Source organism: Aspergillus pseudonomiae, assembly GCF_009193645.1.
Source record: "Aspergillus pseudonomiae strain CBS 119388 unplaced genomic scaffold BDV37scaffold_6, whole genome shotgun sequence".
NCBI lineage: Eukaryota > Fungi > Ascomycota > Eurotiomycetes > Eurotiales > Aspergillaceae > Aspergillus > Aspergillus pseudonomiae.
This window is the reverse complement of record NW_022475998.1, coordinates 612,711-637,555: the sequence shown is the minus strand read 5'-3', so window position 1 is coordinate 637,555 and position 24,845 is coordinate 612,711. Positions and strand designations below refer to the sequence as shown.

At 47.2% G+C, this 24,845-nt stretch overlaps 10 protein-coding genes across 10 annotated transcripts; 5 read left to right on the top strand and 5 right to left on the bottom strand.

Moving 5' to 3' along the window:
• Nucleotides 1-1,017: 1,017 nt before the first annotated feature.
• Nucleotides 1,018-1,598, top strand: BDV37DRAFT_296044 (uncharacterized protein; the record flags this gene model as incomplete). The annotated part of the gene is made up of 1 exon (XM_032090029.1): nt 1,018-1,598. Exon 1 carries the CDS (start codon nt 1,125-1,127, stop codon nt 1,596-1,598), a length of 474 nt encoding a protein of 157 aa, XP_031945906.1. The 5' UTR covers nt 1,018-1,124.
• A 2,283-nt stretch (nt 1,599-3,881) lies between these two features.
• Nucleotides 3,882-5,804, bottom strand: BDV37DRAFT_296040 (putative GPI anchored protein; the record flags this gene model as incomplete). Its single annotated transcript, XM_032090028.1, has 1 exon — nt 3,882-5,804. Exon 1 carries the CDS (start codon nt 5,691-5,693, stop codon nt 3,882-3,884), a length of 1,812 nt encoding a protein of 603 aa, XP_031945905.1. The 5' UTR covers nt 5,694-5,804.
• Nucleotide 5,805: 1 nt separating this feature from the next.
• udpA (UDP-N-acetylglucosamine 1-carboxyvinyltransferase family protein) lies at nt 5,806-7,687 on the top strand. The gene is made up of 2 exons (XM_032090027.1): nt 5,806-6,670; nt 6,723-7,687. The coding sequence occupies exons 1-2, from the start codon at nt 6,307-6,309 to the stop codon at nt 7,562-7,564; spliced, it is 1,206 nt and encodes a 401-aa protein (XP_031945904.1). The 5' UTR covers nt 5,806-6,306; the 3' UTR covers nt 7,565-7,687.
• A 1,814-nt stretch (nt 7,688-9,501) lies between these two features.
• On the bottom strand, nt 9,502-9,922 carry BDV37DRAFT_279069 (saposin domain-containing protein; the record flags this gene model as incomplete). Its single annotated transcript, XM_032086252.1, has 2 exons — nt 9,502-9,767; nt 9,862-9,922. 2 exons carry the CDS (start codon nt 9,920-9,922, stop codon nt 9,502-9,504), a joined length of 327 nt encoding a protein of 108 aa, XP_031945903.1.
• Nucleotides 9,923-11,742: 1,820 nt separating this feature from the next.
• On the bottom strand, nt 11,743-13,538 carry BDV37DRAFT_268557 (major facilitator superfamily domain-containing protein; the record flags this gene model as incomplete). The annotated part of the gene is made up of 7 exons (XM_032084207.1): nt 11,743-12,159; nt 12,208-12,300; nt 12,375-12,473; nt 12,504-12,588; nt 12,667-13,207; nt 13,255-13,311; nt 13,373-13,538. 7 exons carry the CDS (start codon nt 13,536-13,538, stop codon nt 11,743-11,745), a joined length of 1,458 nt encoding a protein of 485 aa, XP_031945902.1.
• A 125-nt stretch (nt 13,539-13,663) lies between these two features.
• On the top strand, nt 13,664-14,544 carry BDV37DRAFT_279067 (uncharacterized protein; the record flags this gene model as incomplete). Its single annotated transcript, XM_032086251.1, has 3 exons — nt 13,664-13,845; nt 13,899-14,322; nt 14,392-14,544. The coding sequence occupies 3 exons, from the start codon at nt 13,664-13,666 to the stop codon at nt 14,542-14,544; spliced, it is 759 nt and encodes a 252-aa protein (XP_031945901.1).
• Nucleotides 14,545-15,009: 465 nt separating this feature from the next.
• BDV37DRAFT_268556 (nucleic acid/nucleotide deaminase domain-containing protein) lies at nt 15,010-16,438 on the bottom strand (the record flags this gene model as incomplete). Its single annotated transcript, XM_032084206.1, has 2 exons — nt 15,010-15,034; nt 15,075-16,438. The coding sequence occupies 2 exons, from the start codon at nt 16,436-16,438 to the stop codon at nt 15,010-15,012; spliced, it is 1,389 nt and encodes a 462-aa protein (XP_031945900.1).
• Nucleotides 16,439-17,502: 1,064 nt separating this feature from the next.
• BDV37DRAFT_279065 (cytochrome P450) lies at nt 17,503-19,045 on the top strand (the record flags this gene model as incomplete). Its single annotated transcript, XM_032086250.1, has 2 exons — nt 17,503-17,541; nt 17,597-19,045. 2 exons carry the CDS (start codon nt 17,503-17,505, stop codon nt 19,043-19,045), a joined length of 1,488 nt encoding a protein of 495 aa, XP_031945899.1.
• A 2,370-nt stretch (nt 19,046-21,415) lies between these two features.
• On the bottom strand, nt 21,416-22,499 carry BDV37DRAFT_238810 (uncharacterized protein; the record flags this gene model as incomplete). The annotated part of the gene is made up of 4 exons (XM_032080883.1): nt 21,416-21,927; nt 21,994-22,103; nt 22,160-22,288; nt 22,353-22,499. The coding sequence occupies 4 exons, from the start codon at nt 22,497-22,499 to the stop codon at nt 21,564-21,566; spliced, it is 750 nt and encodes a 249-aa protein (XP_031945898.1). The 3' UTR covers nt 21,416-21,563.
• A 1,327-nt stretch (nt 22,500-23,826) lies between these two features.
• Nucleotides 23,827-24,794, top strand: BDV37DRAFT_268554 (SDR family oxidoreductase; the record flags this gene model as incomplete). Its single annotated transcript, XM_032084205.1, has 2 exons — nt 23,827-24,520; nt 24,577-24,794. 2 exons carry the CDS (start codon nt 23,827-23,829, stop codon nt 24,792-24,794), a joined length of 912 nt encoding a protein of 303 aa, XP_031945897.1.
• Nucleotides 24,795-24,845: the final 51 nt, after the last annotated feature.

The following is a 24,845-nucleotide window of genomic DNA, read 5'->3' as shown; positions in this document are numbered from 1 at the left end:
TTGACCCTAATGTTGACCCTAATGTTGACCCTAATGTTGACCCTAATGTTGACCCTAATGTTGACCCTCGCTCATATCTGGAACTCTGGCGTACTTTTGGTAGCATGGCTGGTGGTTCAATCAAGTCAGGTTTTTGGTCATGTCCCAAACGAGTGGGCTCGCTCACTTGCTTGTGGAATACGTTAACTGTAGTTACCATTCATAGATGAAACAGCAATGCATGCATTCTACCACCATGCCACTATCACTGGTAAACCTCTCGCACATAATGACATGTGCCGGTCATCCGTGTTTCGGTACGCATTCGTGCTGAGGTTCATATCATATGAAGCAACTAAAAAGAAGAACGGTAAGTCATACCATCATCAGATTAGTCTAGCCTATTTAGAGTTTCTCTTTGAACTTTCAGGTGCAGCAGAATCACTTGATTTCGAAAGGTTGTGGCGAATTACGGGGGCTAGGGTGTTACTATTTTCAGTCACAGACACATCCAAGACAAGACTATAATAATATGTTTTCGATAAGGGTTTTCACAAGTACATCTAATTCTATCCATACAAAGCGTGTTCCATCTATGGCATATAGTACTGCGCAAAAGCATTTTCGAAAGCGCGGTATCCTTGGTTCACGGGTCCATGGTACCCTGCGGATAGTTTACTCCGGAGTATGACATAGTGTACCATGACAGTTCTTTGGAGAATGTCCGGAGATAGTAACAGATAATTCTGCATAAATGAAAGCGGCTTCTCCTATGGCATGTTTATGAGCGTGTTAGACCAATGTATGGACATAAGCTTATTCTCAGGTTATAGAAGGGACTTGTCTCTTTGTCTAGCCCATAAAAGAACAGTGGAAACGTCATAGAGACAAGCATGATCTTTGAAACGGATGCTTCCCTTTTTTCTATTGGCACAGATAGGGTTGCACCGCGCTAAACATGTGTCGTCATGATATATCCGTGGGTTTATTCTGGTGGAATGGAAACCTATATAAAGGCGCAACATTCTAATGCATCCCATCGCTTGCTCTCCCAACTCTCATCATTCTAATATTTTATAATCAAGCTCATACCATACAAAAAAGACCAATTTTTTTATACCTCCTAAGAATCTCCATAAAACACCATGGCTGATATCCTAGCCTTGGAGAAGGACGGACCCTATGGTGGCTTTGGGGGCAGTGCCTATGATCTGAGAGATCAAGAACACAAAATAAAGCGTATTGAGGCCTGGGAGGCGGAATGGAAGGGCTACCCTGTCCTCGGTGCACTTAGATTCCAATTTGACAATGGCCACCAAAGCGGGCGTATCGGGGGCAGAGATCCTCACACCGACTATCGCCCCGTTCCTCCTTTCGAATTTAAGGACGGTGAAAAAATAGATCACATGACCGTCTTTGCGGGGCACGACGACGGGTATTTCAACGGGCTCGAGTTCCACACAAACAAAAACCGCAACTGGCATGTTGGTGGAAGGGAGGGCGAAGTAACGCCAGTGCCACACCTTGGTAATGGTGAATGGGCTGGGGCTACAGGCAGAGATGACCGCCATGGTGCTGATGCCGTTGTGGATAGCATGTGTCTCTATTTCAAGAAGTAAAGAGATATGTTCTTGGATTACTGGATCAGACTCATATTGCCGAGGATTTAGTACCGTGTTGAATATACCGTACATGATCACCTGACGCACGGATTTCTGTATGGCAACCAACATTAAAAACGAAGCTTTAAAGCAACATACTAAATAAATTATACTTGGATTCTTTGATGTAGCAGATATACGATGCTAGTAAAGCTATATACAGCTTTTTTTCAATCCCGGAATCGTTGTGGGAGGTGTATTTGTCTTCCACGACGATTTATAGATACACAGCTCTCTGTATCAATCTGAGGCTCTGGAATAGTAATATCTTGCTTCTTTTGAGATATAGCTGGCTTATGACACTTCTTCCTGCCTTTTTGGACCACTCTGAAGTCATTTTGAAGCTGGTTATCAGCCTCCTTAGCCAGGTGTTCTTCCTCCTTCTGGCGCTTCTTTTGCTCTGCTTCAAGGAGGCGTAACTCTTTATTAGCTGCTCTGATTTGCTTTCTTTTCTTAACTAAGCGTTGCTTCTCTTGCTTCTCTTGCTGCCGGCGAAGCTTTTCTTGCCTTAGATGTCTTAGCAAGCTCTATAGCAGCTTTCTTTTTACTCTGCAGCTGCCGCGCTTGCTGTATCTTGTCTGGCGAATAAAATATAGTATAGCTATCCTCTGGAGCTCTCAATTCAAATAAAAAAGATTTCCCACGCTGCTGCTTTTTCTTCTTATTCAGAAGGGTGTTCTCAAGGCCCTCGCAGCGTAGTTTTAGCAAGATATACTCTGTTGAGAGATGGTGTATTGTAGAACTAAGTTTTTTTGATCTCTTATTATAAATATCAGAAATAATCTATCGAAGAAGCTTTTCAAGTCTTCTCCAGTTATCTATATATAGTATAGACTGGGATAATTCACTGCTAGATAGCCGTTGATTGTTTTCTTTGCTAAATCGCTTTAGAATAATCTCGGAGTCCCAGAGCTATATGCCAACAGATTTCTATACAGAATTAATATTTTTAGATAATAAAGCTCTTTCCCAGCTCAGCTAAAATAGACAGAAGAAATCACACTTTGTAATTTGACTTAGACCCTGGCAGGTATATAAAAAGGTCTCCAATTTATTGCTATAGACTATTGAAAGCGGTCTGAAGATATTAATATCAAGAGACTGTAGAGAGTATATTGAATATAGTGGATAAATTATTAAATAAATTCGATTCTTTGTATAGAAATTTATAAATTTTATTGTAATATAGAATCTATAGCTATTAAAGATTAAAAATCTCTATTATTTCTATATTTTGCTCTTTATTTCTAGATTAAATAAATCTTGAATCTATATAAATCTAATATTATTATTTGTTTAGCTATTTACTAAAGAGATAAAGAAATAGTAATATAATAATATTTTATAATATTAAAATCCTATAACCAAGAGTTTAATAGATTGCTTGAAACTATTTAATAAATAAACTTTGGTAGTAAAGCTATTCTATTTATATAAATATAAATAATTGTAGTAATCTACTTTTAATTACTATTTTATAGATACTACTTTATTCTATTTTATTTATAGTAGTATTTAGAAAAGATTCTTTTACTTTTAAAAAGTACTTTAATAAGAAATTCTTTTTATTTATATTATATATATTTTTAGATTATATTTTATATTTCTTAATCTTTTTAGCGAGTAATTTAAAGTATAGAGTATATTTAAATGCTAAATTAATTTTTTTATACATAGAATCAATTCTAATAGTATAGTAAAAAATTAGTTTATTTTAATATTTTATTAAAAAATAATTTGGCTAGTACTTTCTAGAGTGGCATAACCTAACCGTTGTAACCTAGAATCGAAACTTTTTAAATTAACTAATAAATAAGTACTATATTAAATATATATTTTTTTTCTTAGATAAATTAAATCTAAAAATAAAAATAAATATAAATATATATATATTTTGTAAAAATTATTAAATATAATTTTAAAAAAATAGTTAATAAAAACTTACTATCAATTAAAGTTTATCTTAATAAATGTTAAGTAAAATATTATAATAAACTTAAAATCCGTAATACTATTTTAAATTAATAAATTAAATTTTTTAAAATAATATAGTAATAATAATAATAGTTATAAATAATTTAATAAAATTTTAGATACTTATCAATATCTACGTTAATTGTTTTACTAATATTTATATAAATTTTAAATATAATAGCTTATCAGCGCCCGCCTATTGTGATATGTACGTATTTATCATAACCACTAGTGGACTAGGCTACACTCCACGTATTCCTTACATAACTAGCCCCACGATTTCCCAATCATGACTCCGCTATAGACGTCATCCCTCGCTCGGATTTCTCCCTTGGAATGATACACACCAAACACTACTTTCCCCACTAGATCCTTCTCCGGCAGCGCATATAGGTAGTAGTCATCCTTCCCGAACTCATTCATTTGGATCCCTTGCCACTGGCGTCGATGAGCTTTCTGCCTCTCATTGAAATACTCACTCCCCAAGCTGTACTCCATAGTCTGCATTGGCGGGATGCTAGCGCGGTCAAGCGCTTGTGAATAGACCGTCAAGATGTGCTGAGCTCCATTGTGGCCCAGGTCGGAATAGGAGTTCCGATGCCACGCGCTGATGGACCGGAGGCTTGGAAACTCCTGTGGCTTAAAGTCCCGAAACATATTCTCAAAGTCTCGCTGATCCGCCTCGGGGGGACAGCGAGACGCGAGGATCACGACATCCTGAATAGAGACGGGGAGGGTCTGTGCGAAGGGCAGCCAGCCGCCATCCTCAAGATTGCTGAATAAATCGATGTCGAGGGTAAGACGTTCCAATTGGGTGAATTCATTCCACTTCCAGTTCGTCGTGGGAGGCGTGTGCGGGTTAATAGACATATAGGGACTATATGGATTTAAACACGGCTCATGCCGACAACCGCAAATTGATCCGTATTCCATCAACTCGATATGGAGATGCCGTAGCGTCAACTTCGCGTGCGTTAAAAGAGCTAGGCATACCGCCTCCACGGTCATGTCGGGCAGATGCGGTTGGCATAGCACGCCGTTGAAGTGTCTCCCGAATACTTCCGGTGTATGGAAGACCATATATTTGAACTGCTTGAAGTTAGAGCATCCCTCAATAATCCGGGACAACGCTCGACCGGAGATATTTCCACGATCCACAATCAATGACTCGAGTTCTGATTTTGCGAGCGGCAGAGGATAGGCTGGGTCCATGGCATCGTCCCAGTCCAAGGCGATGGTGTTTCGGTCCTCGGTGCCTTCCTGCCACACTGGCTGTGAGTAATAATCCATCACAGAGAGATTCCGAAGACCCGGTAGTCGAGCCAACGCAGCCAAAAGACGGATGATCTGCTGGTAATGATCGTCGGCCAGGACTGCCTGTGGCCTTTGGTCCCATTGGTCCTGACTGCCTCCTGAACTACTCCCTTCATCCTCGTACTCATCCTCGTCCCCATATGACGTGCATTCAATTCGCACCTCCGCTAATACCGACAAGGCCTGGTCGAGGAGTCCCTTCTGTGACCTCGCTGCTAGCCTACTCACGGCTCGGGGGACGTAGGGCGTAATTGGGTCTTGCGCGCACACATTTAATTGCATCCGCCTCAGCTCGGTGAGCTGGCTGAGGAGCAGGCCTAATGTAGCTCCCCCAACCCCATTGGACAGCGCATGCATCCAATCGCTCACTTCATCCTCCTCAATGAGAATGGGTGATTGTTGAAGAAGGCGTTTGGCCCACCGGAGGCCAAGTTCCCAGGGTACATTTGGGCGGTCCTGAAAGTCGAACTGGTGGGGTACCAGTTCCTCTACATACCGGGCCAGGCGGGGACTTTGGGCAATATCAAGCAACAACTGTGGAGCACCAATGCTGAACGCCTGGTCAGCTTTGTGGTATCGAACATTTGCGGGCGTTGCGAAGCCAGAGTCTTGCGATAGCCGTCGTGTGTACGTGTCATGTTCTCGGAGATGTTCGCGACAGGCTTCCCTAAGGTGTTTACAGCTTAATGACAGAGAGGGTAAATCTCTGGGCGAAGCATGGCCTACAATCTGCAACTGCAACTCATATGGTAGCAGTAGGAACATTTTGCATGATGGTAGGAGGATGTAAACTAAGTTTCAGTTTGTTGGATTTTCCTTTTTGCAAAGTTTATCGTATTTATTTTCGGCCCGAGCCTGTACAGCATGACCCACTGATAGAAACCCGGGTTAAGTCAGACGGACCGATCGTGTTGCATGAATACGCAAGATTCTTAGGTATCCGGGGGTTGTAACAGGTTATTTACCGTATTTAGGGGTTTCTTACTTCCCAGGGCCCACCTTCTCAGCTCGATGAAATTGTCTTCTCTGCGATGCTGAATATCATTGGCTTTCGGGGCTACCTTACAAGTCTTCCCAATTTACAGAGTATGCCTAAAGCGCTCGTACTGTATAAGCTTCAATGGAAATAAACCTCTAACATACCGCTAATATTTTTCAGGGAGAAAATCCGGCCAACATTGATGAACGAAGAGAAAATCAATCAATTTGTATCCTCGCATGTGCAGTGTCTTCTGTCTGTGTCTTCTTTTTAGTACTCCAGTAGCGTCTACTAATCCAAATCCTTCCCACACATCTCATTGTCAGCTTCCGGAGCACACCCTTTTCCCTATATCTGCCCTAAGCTTCCCTGGTGCCTCTTCAGGTTCACCTCAATACAATGCGAGGCGCTATCGCAATAGATGGTGGGCGAGATGGCACCGGAGATGTTCAGGTTTCTGGTTCAAAGAATGCCGGGTTACCACTTATGGCGGCAACACTACTAGCAGCCGGGCCCAGTAAGCTGCATGGCCTACCACCATTATCAGACATCAAAAAAATGGGTTCCATCTTGCAATACCTTGGAGCAGATGTTTCGCGAGTTGGCGGCAACCTCAAAATTAACACCACAAATGCAACGTCTCTATTTATTCCTTTGCAGCTTACTCGTATCTTGAGAGCATCGATCTTGTTTCTTGGGCCGCTCGTTGCTCGATTTGGGTATGCCTGTTTAAGCTTCCCTGGTGGCTGTAGCGTTGGGAAACGTCCGATTGAAGAACACATAAACGGCCTCAGAAAGCTTGGGGCTTGTGTCAGTGACAGACGGGCATATCGAGGCTCGTGCTTCTCGCTTACAAGGAGCAACCATATATATGGAGATCCCCTCGGTGACTAGAACCATGAACCTTATCATGGCAGCTTGTTTGGCTCGCGGGGTGACACATATACACAACGCAGCTCGTGAACCAGAAGTGGGTGACTTGATCAACCTGCTGGTCCTCATGGGAGTAGACATTTATGGCACGGGGACTGACCACCTTGTCATCCATGGCCGGAGTGCGCCTCTGTCACCTTGTCAGTACGAAGCTATGGAAGATAGGATAGAGGCGGGCACCTTTTTAATCCTTGGGGCAATATGTGGGAACCCTCTTACTGTACATCCCTGTCACCCTGAGCAGCATGCAATGTTGATCAAAAAGCTTAGGGCAGTAGGTGCTCGTGTTGATATAGCGGACAATTCCATAACAGTCCAGAAAGCCAGAAAACCTTTAGCTGTCGACATTTTGATTGGACCCTATCCCGCATTTCCAACAGACCTACAGCCACAATTTATAGTGTTGCTTTGTTTAGCCCAAGGCACAAGTCACGTTATCGAGTCCATTTTTGAGAGCAGATTTAGTCAATGCTTTGGTCTCCAGGCCATGGGGGCAGATATACGCATTTGTGAAGAGACAGCTATAATCAGTGGAGTGGAGAAGCTGTCTGGTGCCCTCATGTCAGGTTCGGATCTGAGAGCGAGTGCGAGTCTTGTTCTTGCAGCTGTTGCTAGCAGAGGGAGGTCCATCGTTGGCGGTGTAAGGTATATTGATAGGGGTTATCACGATCTGGAAAGAAAACTGGCAAAGATTGGTGTGATTATTGAACGGTTACCTAATTAAGTGGAGCTCTCAAGATTATAAAACGGCTGCTACGTCCCCTGATTTCGACCAAACACTCTGGATCCAGTTAGCTATCTTGAGTAGGTCGATCACTTCCGTTAGAATCAGAACCCACCAATATCCCATGTTAATACGTGCTCAAGAGGCTGCGCAGTAGCACGATGTAGCTCGACTCTATCGGTCATATCTGCTCCCGATAATATAATCTACTAGGCTCATAACGATGTTGCTGCGCTTCCTCCATAATCCTGTGAATGCCATTCGATAATCCGAGCCTAGCCACAAGCTGGAAGCAGGCGAAGTTGAAAGTTACGAAGTAGACGTTCAAGATCAGGATTATGCATGAACCAAAGGGCAAGTAGATCAAAATTTAGAATTTTATGGTTTGTAACGTCGTTAGGGTGCTAGTCACATTCTTTCTATCGGTTCTTCCACACTGTTGGCAGAAGAAAGCCTCCGGGTTGACTAGTCCGGCCTGTTCTCGCCACCGAGCGAATTTTGTGGCTCCAATATCCAAAATTTTAGATTCAACTGCTCGACAACATTGCCTATCTCGTTGGAGAACTCCACTTGCGCTTCACGACTTTGTATCTTCCGTCGGCCCTGCCATTGTCAACGATCGGGAAGATGCAGAGTCCCGTTTACCAAGTTTATCAGGTGCGAACCGAACTATCAGCAACAATCCTTTTCTAATTCCTATGGATCACGCACTGAGATACTCGTGGAAGAGTGCTGTTATCCTTGTCTCGGTGCCTCTACAACACCTAAACTGTTCCTTGCTTACCGGGGCGGCATGAAATTTTCCTCCTCTCGATCCCTTCCCTACCCCTTGGCTCCCTCGATACTCCGAAGCCTAGTTAGTAGTTAATAGCGGCCGAAATATTATACATCTAACCGAACGAGCCGAACATATTGATCTCCTCCTTGAAAATCATATTTAGTGGAAGTAACGCCCAATTATAATAGTTATAAATACCGTACACTACCAGCCTACCACCCCTGGTAACCAAGTAAATAGTCTATTCTCGAATCCTCGCGCCTCCAGCAGTTTCCATAACAATATCAAATCCATATAGACAATCCTTTGGAAGTTTCTCCATCATCGCTGCCGCCGTTTATGCATCGCGCGGCAACTCCACATACACATCGAACATTGCCATGACATACTGGGTGCGCCAGCAGCCAGACTGGGACCAATGACTCAAGTATTACGGTGGCTGCTATGCAGGAGTTGGGTGGTGCTTATGTGTACCTTCTGAGCAATGCTGCGGGCTAACTAACTTTACAATATCCGTTGTTAGATTATTGATTATACCTACTGTATGATATATAAAATTTTTGGTCAATGACAAAAAATATATAGAAGTAGGTAATCTCCTTTGTCTTCTGCGACTGCCGGACACTTACTTTTGGAGCCGCGAAGGTGTATAAACATATTAAGAGCCTCTTCACGATGAGCCACCATACTTAACCAATAATAGAATACAGGGATTAATCTAACCAGCGTATATATATACTCTTGAGTTGAGCGCTCGACTGAGTGACTAAAAACGCAAAATAGTGCTATTTGATCGCTACGAGCACCATTAAGTAGATTATACTGCGTACATTAATTATATATGGAAGCTAAGCTTTTAAGATGATCAACGACTTATCTACCTAGTATTAAGCATAGGTGGGATTTGCTTATAATTCAGAAATAGCAGCATAGTTTAAATATAACTCGAGTAGTCCTTTTGCCTCGCAAGATTTCTTGACAAGAAGACATTTCACATTCCACACTTACCTGTGCTCCAACAGCTTTATTTTTGTCTATCTCATAACATGACATCCTCTGCGGTACCATAGGGAATGTTCTGGATTCTATGGAGGAATATATCGGTATTGGAACGCAACGGATCGCTTGGAAATAGGTAACCACCCCCACCGGCAAAGACTTAACACAATCCCACCACAGCACATACTTCACTGGGGGTTAGATTTTGCTGGATAAGTTGAACCATCATGTTGCCGTATACGTCAATGTAGTTTTGGCATTCCGCCGGATCCATCGGTAACACGGGGCAAGCCTTCTCCATAGCCTGCACGACAGCCGCGCCGTCACGTTCATCTCCGAGTTGCCCTATAATTTCACCCATGACCAGTGTGCAAGAGTCACACTCGAAGTCTCGTCGTAGCAGGGCATTGTCAGCAGCGGTAATACCTAGAGATTTTCATCAAAACAGCCATTAGTATTAGCAAACTATCAAAGGATATATATATGGTATTTTAAACGAGGATAGGAACAAGGAACGTACTGGTGGCCGCCAGAGCAAGGGTAAGACCACTCATAAATGGGAGGATAATGAGTTTTACCATGTTGCCGAATATTTCATCCAGAGGTGTGAAGTGGTAGCGAGGAGGGCTTTTCTGCGGAAAATACAGTATCACCCAAGGGGGTGAGTGGACTACTAATGATATATCGAGTCGAATTTGCAGGTGAATAATGAAACAACACTCCAAGAACTCTGACTAGTCAAGTTTAGAAGTGATTTACACTGTTCTGCACTCCGGACTAGCCTACTTAAGGCAAGGTTCTGTAGATCATGAATCTATCGATCTCCTTACTTTGGTAGGTGGGAAAAGCTCGTATTGATTGATCCATGTGGAGCAATTTCCTTCAGCTATTAGAACCGCATGGCAAGTATCGTCCTATCATATTTGGTCTGCAACTGGCGAAACTTGGAGATGGAAAGGATATACTTACAAAACCAAACTAAAGGGGTTCTCGATGTCATTTTCTTTTCGGAATTTTGCCAGAGTATACAAAATATGACAGGACCCCCCTTGTAACAGAGGTTCTGGTATATCCACTCACGATCTGCAAGCTAATTACTCCACAGGGATCAACGCGATCTGTCTGCCACCTTCTCCAGGAGAACGAGTAGCAAGTTATGTCTGATTCTTTGTATTTAGTGGCCTACGTGACCCTAAATAGTAAACACTGAGCGCAGGTCAGCTGCCTGCGACTGTCGCGCCGTTACTTGCACTGGAGGCGTATCCTCGACGCCTGTTAGATGGATGTGATAATCTTGGAGGGTGTCCGCAAGGGCGGTTGCGGTCACGGTCGTTGCCATTGTCGCGCGTTGGTGTAAAGATAGAGGGCTCTGAGGTTGAAACAGGTGCTGGAAAGCTGGTGGAACCGGATCACCGAGTGAGCAAGTGCAGCCATCCTTTATTGGCGACAACGGCGATGAGACCATTGTCCGTGCTTCCGAGTGGAGGTGGTGCGCTTCCGGTGTGGGCTCGCAGCTAAATCCGGGACACAAGGCTGGAAAAGGATTAAGAACAACTTCGTTGAACCTACAAAGCAACGACTTGTCCATCCTGATACCCCTGGAAATGTCTCTGTCATTAGACCGCCTGTCCAGAGTGCACGGCGCAACTCTCGACGGCCGCGCAGCGAGTGTCCGATTCCAGCAGAGCCAGCTGATCGCTCTACATGCCAAACTACAGCACCTCCAGGCCGAGGCGTGCGAGGCCATTGTCTATGATCGTGGGGTGACAACTGCCGAAGCAGAGATTGAGTGTGCAACCACGATCCTTACTGTGTGTTTATTGTGCTCCCTGTGGTCTCGTTGGTTGGATACGGGGGCTGGTATACAATCCGTTCGGCATTAGCCTGGAAATGGTGATATTGGGCAATGGGAGTTGACGGACAAGGATATAGTGTATTACAATTTTAGTGAGAAATCCTACAACACCGAGAATGTGTAATGCTCTGCAGTATCTGACAGGAGCTGGCTGAATACAGGAGGAAAACATAGGCACGATAAATAGACGCAATGATGTAGACTGGAGGTGACATAGTGCTAGGTAGAGAAAGTAGACAAAACCCTAACAGACTTAAGCTAGTAGTATCGGATCATGATTTTATATTTACTTTCTCGAGGCTTTCGCCCATGGGCCTGATGTGGATACTCGCCTCCGCGTTTGGGCGGCACGTAGAGCATATGGGCAAATGAGAATTCTTTCTGGAGAGTTGCAGGAGTAAAACCATCTTCAAATTCAATGCTTGACTAGCCTAGTTGCTACTTAGAGCTCCCACCCACTCTGTACACTCCACAACCAGCAACCTCGCGACAGCCTTCTACCAACATTCACCATTCACACATTGATTGGAACCTCAAAGCCCCCATTCAGGCTGCTTCTGTGGCCCACTTCTGCTTGAAGCGGCGGATATACGTGCCTGTAAAGTACAGCACAATTCCAAGCCCAAACAGAGCACCGATAACGATAGCACACACGTTCAATGCGCCATCGTAGCCTAGCTCATGGACGAAAGCTGTGGTACCAAACGAGATTCCAAAGCTGATGAATCCGCGGCCAGCGCTGAGAGCAACCATGGCCACATGTCCATGCTGCAGGTAGCAGTCCATGATGTAGACGAAGCTCAGCACGACAATGCTTATAAAGTTGTAGAAGAGAGCGTTCAAGGGGACAACGACGGCGGGCCAAGCCCAGTCCTCCGGGAACTGGCACGCTCGGGCATAGAGTACGCAGGAGATGATCCCGACGGCGAGTGGGATAATCGCAGGGATGAGACGGCTTTCCGGCTGCGAAATCGGTTAGCCTTTGGACAAACACAGGACTATTCAGCGTACCTCTGTGACACCGTTATTTCGCTTCGCCCAGAACATGAGGATGAAGTCGCTTAGATAGCCAGCTAAGGGCTGCACCACAAAGGCCACGACCACCTGCCCACCCATGACAAAGCCGAGATTATGCGGGTCGAAGCTGTATGGAGGGGCGATGAGGACCTGTGCAAGACAGCGGTCATGACGATATACGTGCCCAGCAGCACTCCGCTGAGAATGATAAAGTAGAGGACACCAAGAAAGAGGGTCAACTGCGCCAGGGAGAACCAGAACTTGGGTACCTGACGCTACTTGGCCGTGACATGGCCCCAGGGGCATAAGTCACGCCAGAAGGAGCGATCGGCATACGTGTCGTAGTCGAGGCGTCGGGTGCGGAACTCGCTTTTCCTGATGGTGTTTCCCTAGGGATCAAATCCGACTGCATCCCGTTAATGTGGGAAACCAGGAGAGAGAATTGGGGTACACGTACAGTAGCTTTGCAGGGGACGATCGTACTTTGTTTCCACCACAAAGAGAAAACTTAGGACAAACGTGGCGGCACTGATGATGGTGAAGATGCCGTACCACCACCGCCAGCCCAGGGACTCGGTCAGGTAGGAGCTTGCGGTGATGAACAGGGCGGTTCCCAGAGTCTGCAATGAGCAGAACCACGCAATAAGGCTGCCACGCTGGTGCAAACAGAAGGTCTCTTCTGCAATCATGACGCACAAGGCCTCGCTCTGCCCCGCTGCAAGGGCCATGAAGTCGCGCCCACCAATGTACGATCCCAGGCTGGCGGAATAGCTGCACCAGATGCCACCGACGATTAGCACAACGTTGGACAACAGGTACACTGGGCGCCGACCAATGGCATCGGCGAATGGGACGGCGACCAGGTTCCCGATGCCCATGAAGAGGGCAGGGTACGTGACGAGATCATTGACGCGCGAGCCGCCGTGGTAGTACTCTTGCAGCTGAGGCACGAGAACCCCAATCCCGCTGGCTAGCAAGTTGCCCGTCATGCCATCTACCACTGATCAGCTTCCACTGCGGTGGCGGGGATGTGAAGCATACAGAGAGCAACAATAATCAGTATCAGCCACTTGCGCCAGTCAGGCAGGTTACGGGGATCTTGAGCACCAGCATCGTGTCAGCAGCAGGACGTGCACACCGCTTGGGGACGGCAGCAGACCTTGGGGATCGCGCGTCGGCGCAGGAACCAGGATGATGTCGTCGCCTTCGACAAGCTTGAGGGTTCCAATAAGGCGAGGCTCCTTGCTTGGCGGTTTGCTGACCTCCTCGCCGAGGTCCTCCACAAAGGCCACACTGGTCTTATCGTCGACCGCCTTTGTCTCCATTGTCCGGAGTGAAGTAATTTGATGCAACGAGTCTATCCACAGTGGACGGACAATTTGGCCTTATATTGTTTGATAGTCGTGAGACTGACTCTTGCGCCGGGCAGTCCGGTGGGGAAAGGAACAAAATGCCACTTCCGGAAACTGTCAAAGTGTGGGGGAAACCCGGGGAACTAGCTCTTAAGGCAATCTGTTTCCTCGCAGAGGGGAAAATAACTTCCGAGCCACTGCTCTTAGGTCACTCACATAATGGATACTCCAAAGTCCCTGCGAGGCCTGTGTGCGCCGCGGACAAGCCCAAAAATGCGTCGTGGGCGAAAGCACCGGGCCAGTCCAGCTTCCAAGGGCTAAACCCCACAGCAGACTAGACGAGATTGACCAGGAGCGGATGCTAATCCAGGACTGTGTCTCGCTGATGGAGACGTACGCCGCCGATCCGGTGCGCCGGGCGAGTCGTGGGCCGCAGGACAGTCCGGAAGACCTTCTGGTCATCCTTGAATCGCTGTCGCATGGGCGAGGCTCTGCCGAAAAGCAGCTACACGACCTCAGTGGCCTCTATCATCTCTATCAGCCCATCCAGCAAGTAGTGCCGATGCTCCTTCCCGATCGCGGGGCCAGTGAGACCCTGGTCCGCTTTGTGCTGAGTGAGCTGTCATGGCTGCATTGTGGGGTGCGCACCGCGCAGTTCTGGGGGGAGCACCAGCTGTTTTGGGCAATGATGGAGCGCGGTCATGGAGACCTACTCCAAGACCATGCCTGGATGGCCCTCTACTTGGGTATTCTTGCGGTAGGTACTCCGCATTGCTTGACTATCCGCGTTCCCAATCCCCTGAGCTAACGAGACACAATACTGCAGGCCGCATGCCTGTACCTCAGTCCCGATCAACGTCCGCCCCTGCCACAGCTGCTGCATCTGCCACCGGGTGCAGTGCCAGCAACGGGCGAGGCGGATCCCAGCGTAGCATTGGCGAGGATCTGGTTTGAACCCATCATCGTACATCGAGTTTGAATAAAGCATGATCTATTGAGTACCAGGATTCAGTAGGAAAATGAGTTTGACCCCAGCTTCAGGGTTCAGCCGGGCCTGAAAGCATTAGGCGTTCCTGCTTCCCGAAATGCTTATTAACGCCGTCTGTCTGCAAGACCAGGATTTTTATCCACACGTCCTTATGGTCCAAGTCTTGAATGCCTATCACAAGTCTGTCGTGAATCTTACGTCAAGGCTGACAAAAGAGGCGAGGCAAAAGTTCCTCGACTCTGTACAACGACATGATCAGATCATGGCGCGGGAAGCGGAGTTTGAGGACGGCTCTCTAGGGAAGGGTGAGATTGAGAGCAGAGACACAGGACCAGGCATAAATATTACAATAAAAAACATTTCAGCCTGTATGTGATCTTGGAGGGCCGGCGGTCGTGATGTTGGGAATAATTCTTAAGGCCATGTCTGCTAGGCTGGGTGGATCGAGCAATATCCTTATGATAAATCAAGCTTGTCAATGCTAGCCTCTAAAATATCCACAGATTTGGGTTCTGCCTCACAAGAGCAAATTCTGACGACTTGTCATAGGCTCCGCTCTCCATATAATGCATTTTGTTTCCTTGATCTGCTTCACGATATGATCGTCCATGCTTTGGAGCACACTGGCAAACTTGTTCCTCGTGGCTGCGTTATAATCGACCAAATCAGGGACGGTCCATTGGTCATACAAACGCCCATGCGTACTCAACATCTGGAAAGCGCCATGGTATCGCAGAAACAAGTAACACAAGTAACACAGGTACTTACTCGTGCCAATTGTCCTTGGTCGCATCTCGACCGTCGATGCATCAACAGCCACTTTTGACGCGCTGTTCGCAAGCTCCACGACCAGTTGGATCTCAGCGTGGACATGGCACGTATGAGCCCACGATTCGTATGCTATACTGGTAGGTATGCTCGCATATGGAGTAAGGTACTCGAGCTCGATGCATCGGAAAACATGCTCATGTTGGTCTGCCACTGCGACAAGGTCCTCGGCTATTCTCCAATAAGCCCCTATCTTTTCGAGTTGTCGAAGGGTTTTAATCGCTGCGGCAACCTGAGGAGTGTCCCCTGCGATTTCGAGCTTGGATGCATATTCGGCTATGAGTGGTGACTTGCACCAGATGAATGTTGCTTGCACGAGCTTTTGGAGCGCCTGGGCAGTCTGCCCGACGGAAGTCTCGAAATGCTCATACATTTCACAGACTTCTTGAATAGATTTTATGATTGCTTCTCGAATCTTGCGTTCAGATCTCCTAGCATAGACATGCTGAGCTCGGTGTGAAAGATTATTAAAGTCCTGCCACAGAGGCTTCTTGTGTGTTCTGGCTAGATGCCTAGGCTTAGTCCATTTCCTTGAACGAAGACGGCCTAGGAGTTTCTGCTCATGCTGCTGGATGATCGAGCGGAAGATGATCTCAGTGCTGCCGGGTTCTGCCGGATTACGTTTAATCACAGCTCGAGTACGATACTGCAGCTGTGTAACAATAGCATGGAGCATTCCTTTGACATTTCCATTGATGGCGTCCATGCCTGCCACCTTAACCACCAAAGTGGGAAAATTCGGAGCGAGTGAGGTACCAATATGTTGTTCGAGGCAGACGGCCGCTACGCTCTGAGCTCCTTCGGTGACAGCAGCAATATAAGCAAAGTCATCTGCGACTTGCTTCTCCGTCTTCAGCGGCAAAAATGAATTGGAGCTGCCGCGCTGCTCATTATCGTCTTCCGCAGTCAGAACGTCCATAGGTACCGCATTCGTCTGCTTCTCCAACGTGACCAGGTGCTGTCTGAAATCAGCTTCGGTTACGCGCGACCAAATGGTATCAGGCGGCACGGCCGTTTGCACTGAAAGAACAGTGGGCACCGAAGATGCAGGTGGCATGAGGAGAAGTGCAGGATTGGAGGTAAGATGGTGAGACGCGTACAAGTGGTGAGCAAAGCTTGATCTGGAAAAGTCGAACAGGATGGGACATCGGGCAGCCATATCCACTTATGATTGGTCGAGATAAGTATTAAAAGTGGAGTCGATCTAGTGCGACTTGCACTTCACCTTGACCATCGGACTTAATGGTCATGCCACGGAGAATTCCTGCCTAGACGGAGACAAGTCGTGTACAACCTAGTTGAGGTGCAGGCGAGCTACAGGAGACTAACTATCCTATGCCGCTGCCACGAAGTACATTATTATGTAACATATGTGCCTATGCCTCTGAGGTCCACGCAAAGGCCTGGCGGGATAGGTGAATGATCTCCCTCGTTAGATCTTTGCTGATGCTCCTGGTGAAAATGGAAAATCTAAGTGATCCTAGTATGGTCCAGTCCTTGCGCTCTCGTCTAGCGGAGCTTGAAAGGGAGATGATTTGGGAGGTGAGCCAGAAAGAGAGCCATCGGCCCCTCATCTTCTGCTCCTAGGCTCAAACATAGAAGCTGAACTACACGACGATGCTGCTGAAGAGCCGACGGCTATTTCGCCCACATCTCGAGCCCGACAGCCCCGGGAGTCTGGCATGACCCTGTCTGGGCCGCTCTTTGTCCTGAACCTGGAATATCCCTGTGCCAACTACGGAGTAGTTAAGGGGCTACGTAACCTTGCCTAGTGCTTATTGTGGGGGCCGCATCTGTGCTTGGCCGGCCATGATTGAACCGGGGCCCAGGGAGTGCAGTCAGCTGGTTCCAGTCAAACCCCGGATCTTCTTTAGTATCAGCCTAACTAATATGCTTAGCCCGCATGCTGGTCTAGAACGAGCCTCCGCCTCTAGCCAATCATGGTGTGATCGTTACCGGAGCTGCCTGGGGTACAAAGGGGCAGGCATGGAAAAGACTGCCCGCCATGTGGCTAACACAGCCGCACCCTGTACTTTCCCACTTCGCCGGTTTTATGTGTCAGTTTTTGTGTTCTCAATATCTCCCAGTCCAACGCTCCTCTACTCCTTCACCCCTAACGCAATGGCTCTGCTTGTCATTGCAGCCATTCTGCTTATCCTCGTAAGTCCTCCTCTCCATCTCTCCGGAGACCATGTAAGCAAAACTTGGAAATTAGTACATCACCACCCTCAGCATCTACAATCTCTTTCTCCATCCTCTCGCCAGCTACCCCGGCCCTGCGCTCTGGCGTGCATTCCGCTTCCCCTTTCTCCTTGCCAACATCCGCGGCCAACTCCCCCATCGTATCCACGACCTCCACGCCCAGTATGGTGACATTGTCCGCGTCGCACCCGAAGAACTCTCCTTCGTGGACCCCCGCGCCTGGCGGGACATCTACACCTCAGATCGTGAATTCGTCCGCCCGCACCAATACAAAGACCAACCTCCCGGCAAAACGGCACCAAATCTGATTGCATGCTCGGAGGCTGACCATACCCGGCTTCGCAAGAACCTGGCACCAGGCTTTTCGGAGAAATTCGCTGCACTCCAGGAACCAATTCTTCAAAAATATATCGATACACTGTTTGTTAAACTGGACGCCAGGATTGCGAGCAGTGGGGGTGACAGTGCCACTAAAAGCGCTGACGTGGACCTCGTCGAATGGATCAATTACCTCGCCTTCGACGTGATAGGGGATCTCACCTGGGGTAGCTCGTTCGGGTGCCTCGAGGGTCTGCGGTACCATCCCTGGATGCAGACACTGAGCCAGTTCAAAGCTGCCATTATCGTTGGCTCGATGAAATTCTACCCTCTGCTTTATCATTTACTCATGGCCATTACCCCAGCAGATGCACTGAAGCCGGTTATGGAGATGTGGAAGGTCACCGATGAAAAGGTGGCGCAGCGGGTGGCCACGACGACTCCTAGTACTACCACGCGACCGGACTTCGTGGGAACAATGATAGCGTCGGGCGCCATGACGCAGGAGGAGATGGAAGTGAACTCGATGTTGATCGTCGCGGCGGGGAGTGAATCAATTACCACCGTCATCACGGGCGTGATCAATTATCTTCTGCGGGAGGGGGACCAGAGGACGCTCCGTGAATTGGTAGACCTGCTCCACAATATCTTCCCCACGGAAAAGGACATTACAGCCACCCGGCTGAAATCTGCTCCATACCTCGATGCAGTCTTGATGGAAGGCATGCGCCTCTGCCCAACCATTCCAGACGCCATGCGACGGCAGGTCCCGCGGGGTGGAGCCAGGGTAGCTGGGCAATTTGTGCCACAAGGGATGATCGTCTCGATCCCTCCGCTTGCTAGTTACCGCACGCCGCACAACTTCACGAGCCCGAGTGAGTTTGCCCCGAGACGGTGGCTGGGAGAGGATGAGCGGTTTCATGGCGATCTGAGTAAGCAGAAGGAAGCTTTCAATCCATTTTCGCTGGGGTCGCATAATTGTCCTGGCCAGAATTTGGCTTGGATGGAGCTGCGGCTTATATTGGCACGCTTGTTGTGGAGATATGATCTAGCTGGGGTAGATGTGCCGGCGTGGGAGAAGCAGGGGATTTGGTGGTTTTGGGATAAGAAACCTCTTGTCGTAAGGGTTAGAAGGGCTCGCTAGGGGTGCCAATGGTGGGGATCATTCGTGACAGCATTGCTTGATATTATTAGGATCCATGTCACCAACCCGGATTGGTGAAGAAGATAAGCAGCTAAGTTCCGTTCCTTGCGGCGGTCAGGATAATCAGTCCCACATATCTATCGCTGATTCATACGCTCCTTTGACTGCTTGATTATTAGATATCGTATTGTCCTGCTCTCCCTACATCTGAAATTCAGGTGATCCATGTGACCCTACAATCATCCCTACACTATTTTCTTGTGACTTCTCTCTATGCGTCCATTACCTTTACTGACTTCTATGTGAATCTGCATAGCAGAAGACTGCACTGCCGGAATTGAAGAGCCTTTGACATCTTCATGTCCCTTGGTAAGGGTGCACAGCATTTATTAATTCCCCAGCACCTGACCACAGTGTACACTCGGTAGCAATGAAAGCCATGAAATAATCTGTGAATTTTGCTGGATCAGGGGCTCATTTACATCTATACACTACTAACATTCAACGCAAAGCTCAGCAAGCAGCCAAAAAAAAAATCCCTAATTCTCATAGGCCAACCCACCCTCCTCTCTAACTGCCCCATAAATGCCAGCGACATCACCCCGTTCACCCTGGTGCTCCTTAACTTGTGCCAAATAGCCATCCATGAAGAACACAATATCTTACCCCTAAAGCAGGTCGCCAGTCAAGTACGAGCTCTCCGAGAAAATTGTCTCCACCCCGAGACCAAGATGCCGTATATTGTATCTATGAAAGCCGGATGTGACAATTCCATTGAAGGGCTACAGGTAGTCTTCTCGCAGTCCCCTTTTTATGCTTTCTATGGACACGGCTGATTACGTATTACCGGCAGAATGAAATCAGTCATGTCTTTGTCTCTGTATTTGCGAATGAGCGGGACCGTGATTACTTTGTAAAGGAAGATCGGGTGCATCTGGGGCTTGTCGCGAGTGTCAAGGGATGCTTGGCGAAAGTGCAGGTGGTGGATTTTTTTGATGAGGTGTATGCCTAGCCATGTATATAGAGACTATCACGAGTGTTATTAGTCAATTAGTCCATCTGCAATTTGATTGACAGGAACAAATCTCCAAGAGTATATTTCGCAGTTCTGTACTATGGCATGGATCAAGTGGGTCTGCAGAGCGGACCACAAAGGTTTGTGTATCTCAAAAAAATATGTCGGAATGTATTTGTAATCCAGGTCTACTTGTTGACGATCTCCGTGCTTCCGTAACTATCCATGATATCAGTGCACATCTAAGAAGCCATTCAAGAGGGGCAACTGTATCTACGGCTTTGTACCCAGTACCAACACTATCCAGCCCGTGGACAGTCTCTTTACGGAGTATATTGTTACCAAGGATAATATTCAGACACATTTCCCTGATAAGCTAGGTTTTGGGGAGACTTCAATCTTTAGTATGGACATTATAACTCTCAACCAGGGCCAGGCGCTCTATCAAAGCTTGACACTCATACTGCCGACTAAACCGACGAAGAGTATACAGGACTCTCCAGTAATTTGACAGCTTACAGGTATACTCGCAATGCAGTCCACCAAACTCTCCGGTTAGAAAATAATTATAAGTTTGAAGTACGAATTATGATCATGTTAAGGGTGTTGGCACAGGCATTGTTTTCTTGACCCAAACAAATGCCGGCACTGGGTGGGTTCACGATAGACCTACTTTGGTTTAGTCTCCGCTGCACACAAATTAATCTCAAAATCTCGAAATCGCGCCCCTTTCCACTTAGATGGGTCCACAGCAGACTAACTTGGGGTTAGTCTCCGCTCAAGGGAACTGAGTACCTGAGAATCCTCCAAGTCGCGTTATCTATCGGTCAAATTTGGGGCAAATTTATAATCTAAGTCGAAACGGATTCCGTTTTCGGAAAGCGAGCAGCCGTCTCCGTCTAATTTCGGCCTTTGGGTGAGATTTTAGGGGATTCATGAAGACAACCATTGCACTTTCATGAGAAAAAAAAAAAAAAATGGAAAAAAAAATAGCCACTGGTGTTGGTGTCGAGAATATGAATTCGGGCACAGTGGAGGGTGACCATGTGAGGATTCCATGGCCACCTCTGGTATGTTTTCCTCTCGCACTATTTCCCTATGACCGTCTGACAAATCTTGTGTTTCCCCTTGGGTCAGCACTACGTCCAAACACATCCATGAAGCTGTGAAGGTGTTTGTATTCGTCCAGCCTGCTTGAAGAGTGGCTTGATATCAAATCGAATCGCGCATTATTGTGTTCCACTGTTGTAAACCGCGATTCTAGGTTTGATACAAGCCTACTCGCCACAGAAACACAATATATGTCGTCAACATAGATCGGTTTATAATAGCTACATATCCCTAGAGTACAGATTGTGCATAGTATGCAGTATCTTAACCCTATGAAAACCGTGTTTGAAGCGACATAACAGCAAATACTAACGGTAGAAAAATGCCCATGGCCGCTAGGAAGTGGTTATGGGAGGTTCTTCACGGAGTAGCTGTCGATCGCTGTATTGGCACCTACCCGATCAAAGAAGCAGCAAGCATTATAAGCCCGCCAAAGCCATCCATCCCCGAGCACCACTCCTCCCAATTTGCCGAGCCTCTGGTAGTAAATGGCTTCTGAGTCAGTACTTCATCAGTACAATACAACTGACCTTCCCCGAGTTTGACTAGATCGCCGTTGGCAGCCAGCCCAAACGCAGTTTGGATCCCAGGTTCTCTTTCACTTTCTGCCTTCCATACAAGCTCATTTCCTGCCTCCCACAGCTGCTTCTTTGCGGGAAGGGGTGCTATAATAAGGTCCGTCTGCAAACCACACATTGCTGCCGGTTCAAAGTAAACTAGCATATTCACGACACGATAAATTACGCATAATCTTTGCCTCAATCAGCACTTCGATCTCCATCGTATTGTAAAAGAGGAGAGATCGTGGGACTCCAACCTTCGCCTTGACTCCTCAAAGGTCCATTCCTTCCAGCTGTTGTTAGGATCGGAGTTGTGTAGCGCAAATGTTACATTCTTTGTAAGCTCACTGCCGCTGAGCTGCTTAGACATTGCCTAGATTATATTATTACGGATGGCGTAAAGGGAGGAAATACTAAAGCTAGACTTACTGTGATCGTCTTAAGCAACAGTAAATCAAAGTTATTGTACTCCATCTCGCCTTCGTCTAATCGAATGATGATATAAATAGAGAGGGCTTGCATGGCAGCCAGCAGTTCCCACTTGTTTAACTTCAGGTGCTAACATTGCTTATTAGCTCATTATACGCCTTCATCTTCTCGAAATAGACTTATATCAACATACCTCTTCGCATAACCGTTCACATTCCATCCGTACGTTCTTCCAGAACAACCTTCGACTCGCTTGGATCCCGCTACCGATCATATGCACCAGAGCGATGCAATTGGCGAGTGGTTCGAAGTCGGGGTTACAGATATCGGAAGATACCATAGCTGGGTGGATAAATGGTGGAAACACGTTGTGGATTAGCATCATTTGGGGATAAGATTTTAGATTGTGGAGTATCAGCTTTGCTACCCTGTGTGTCCCGGTTCCCATGTTTGGGCGCTTGACAAGCGATCGGATAGCTTGAGTTGGTACAGGCGGGATGGAAGGCTTAGGAGAAGATAGGGGTTGTTGTACTTGAACTGTTTCATGGGTCGAAGATGTCGAATGATAGATGTACGATGACGACCCTGATGGAGTATACTGAACGTTCTCGTCATCCATATGTGCAGTTAGGAGATCGCTGAAATCAAGGTATGGTATGATGTCATTACCATATCTCCCTCCAAGAACTGCGAATTCGGGGTCTGTGAGTGCTATGGCTCCATCGAGAGGTACATCACCACCGTTGCTCGCTTCCAGAGGGTTTCCAGCCCCGGGAACATCTGCCACCGACGAAGGGACCTGCTGCCGGCATTCGATCTGTTCATCGTCCTCACGGGCCTGAGTCCTTGGCTCTGAACCCTTGGACGTTGTCGCTGGGTACTGACATCTAATGCCTTTCGCTTCGCACCTCGAGCATTCGGCCCGCTTATTATCACAACGCGCCTTTCCTCTCGCGCAGGCAATACAAGATCGAGCCCGAATGTCACTTCGCACTCTTCGGGATCGACAGTAATATCCATGTCTCTTCAGCGTGGACTCTAGGGGTATCACATTTTAAGACAGAACTCGGTCTGAGAGAATAAAACCTGATGGGAATAGAAACTCACCCTTATCGAATGGTTTATTGCAACGTCCACACCGTAGAACAGATTTCACTTGTCCTTCGTACATTTCAAATTTGACCGCGTAAAACTTTGGGAGTTCCGACATGTCTGATATAAAGGCGCCATTTTCAAATTTCGATAGCATTTGTCAGCACTGAGATCTCTTACTAAAAATAGCCAGTTGGCGGCCGACCTCAAAAAGGCTTACATGTGCGATGTTTATTGTACAGTACTAAACACACTTCGAGGCGGGACAATTTGCACCTGCCAAGTATTCCGGAACATTTTGTAACCGTCTTTCTGGACGGATTGCACGCCGCTTGAACTTCCCTTTCTCTAACGACATTGGATTTAGACGTTAAGATGAGTACAGAACTCATATTGGCCTCACAGATATGATCATCAGGCTGGCTTCAAATTGCACAACGCCACCATGGTATCGGAGGTAACGTACTCGAGTATATTTAAATGTATGCATGCCTCTCCCAGATATTTTCCTTGTCAAGCAATACATCCAATCGCCTAATTGCTATTGCCAATTCTGTATACATTTTACAATCAGCATGGCTCCGTTTCCATCCGCAACCTCAAAGTGGCACACGGAAACATACCAATCCATATCTCCCACCCGCCCCGAGCTTTCCGCCACTGGAAAAACCATCGTAATAACTGGAGGAGGAACCGGTATCGGCGCAGAGACCGCTCGCCATTTCGCAGAAGCAGGCGCGTCTCGTATCGTCCTCCTCGGTCGTAGAGAACAACCCCTTCTCGACACGAAAGTCTCCATCGACACCAAATGCTTTGGCGTGGAAGTACTCGTGGCTTCTACCGACATTACAAAGAAAAATGAAGTTGATGGAGTGTTCGGTAGATTCATCGGCGACGGAAATGTACACGTTCTCGTCAGCAACGCGGCGGTGATTGGCCCTCAGGATGCCGTCGGTGATGTGGACGGTGACAAGTTTCTCGATGCCATTCAACAGAACCTGAAAGGATCGTTGAACATCGCGCAGGCATTCCTTCGGTATGCGTCAAAGGATGCAGTTGCCATCGAGACTTCTTCGTCTGCAGCACATGTCAATTTTACCTCGGGGTTTTCTTCCTATAGCATTGCCAAGTTGGCGGTCTTTCGACTTTGGGATTCTTTCGCTTTTGCAAACCCGCAGCTGAGTGTTTTCCATGTACAGCCGGGCGTGGTGGACACGGCGATGAATAGGGAAGCGGGCGGCGTTGCTGCTATGGGCTTCGCGGATAATGGTAAGTAGCACGCGGATTGATTAAAGTTTTATTCCATAGACTAATTTTTGTTTCAGTTTCTCTGCCGGCAAGCTTCAATGTTTGGCTCGCAAGCGGCGAAGCACATTTCTTGAAAGGTAAATATCTGTGGGCGAACTGGGACGTCGATGAACTCAAGGCGAAAGAGGAGGAGATCGCAGCGAGTCCAATACTCAGTATTGGATTGGTTGGGTGGCCGTTTGATAGTGCTGGCTGGAAGTCCAGTTGGAAGACTCAGACTGATGGTAGCGTATAGCCGGTACTCGATGGACCTACTCCAGAAGGGTGTCAGCCTGAAGGCGACTGA

Bases quoted from the DNA above. Each gene is read 5' to 3' on its own strand.
- udpA (XM_032090027.1), top strand. From the start codon at position 6,307: ATGCGAGGCGCTATCGCAATAGATGGTGGGCGAGATGGCACCGGAGAT. The intron at 6,671-6,722 runs GTCCGATTGAAG...GGCTTGTGTCAG, and splicing joins TGGCTGTAGCGTTGGGAAAC to TGACAGACGGGCATATCGAG.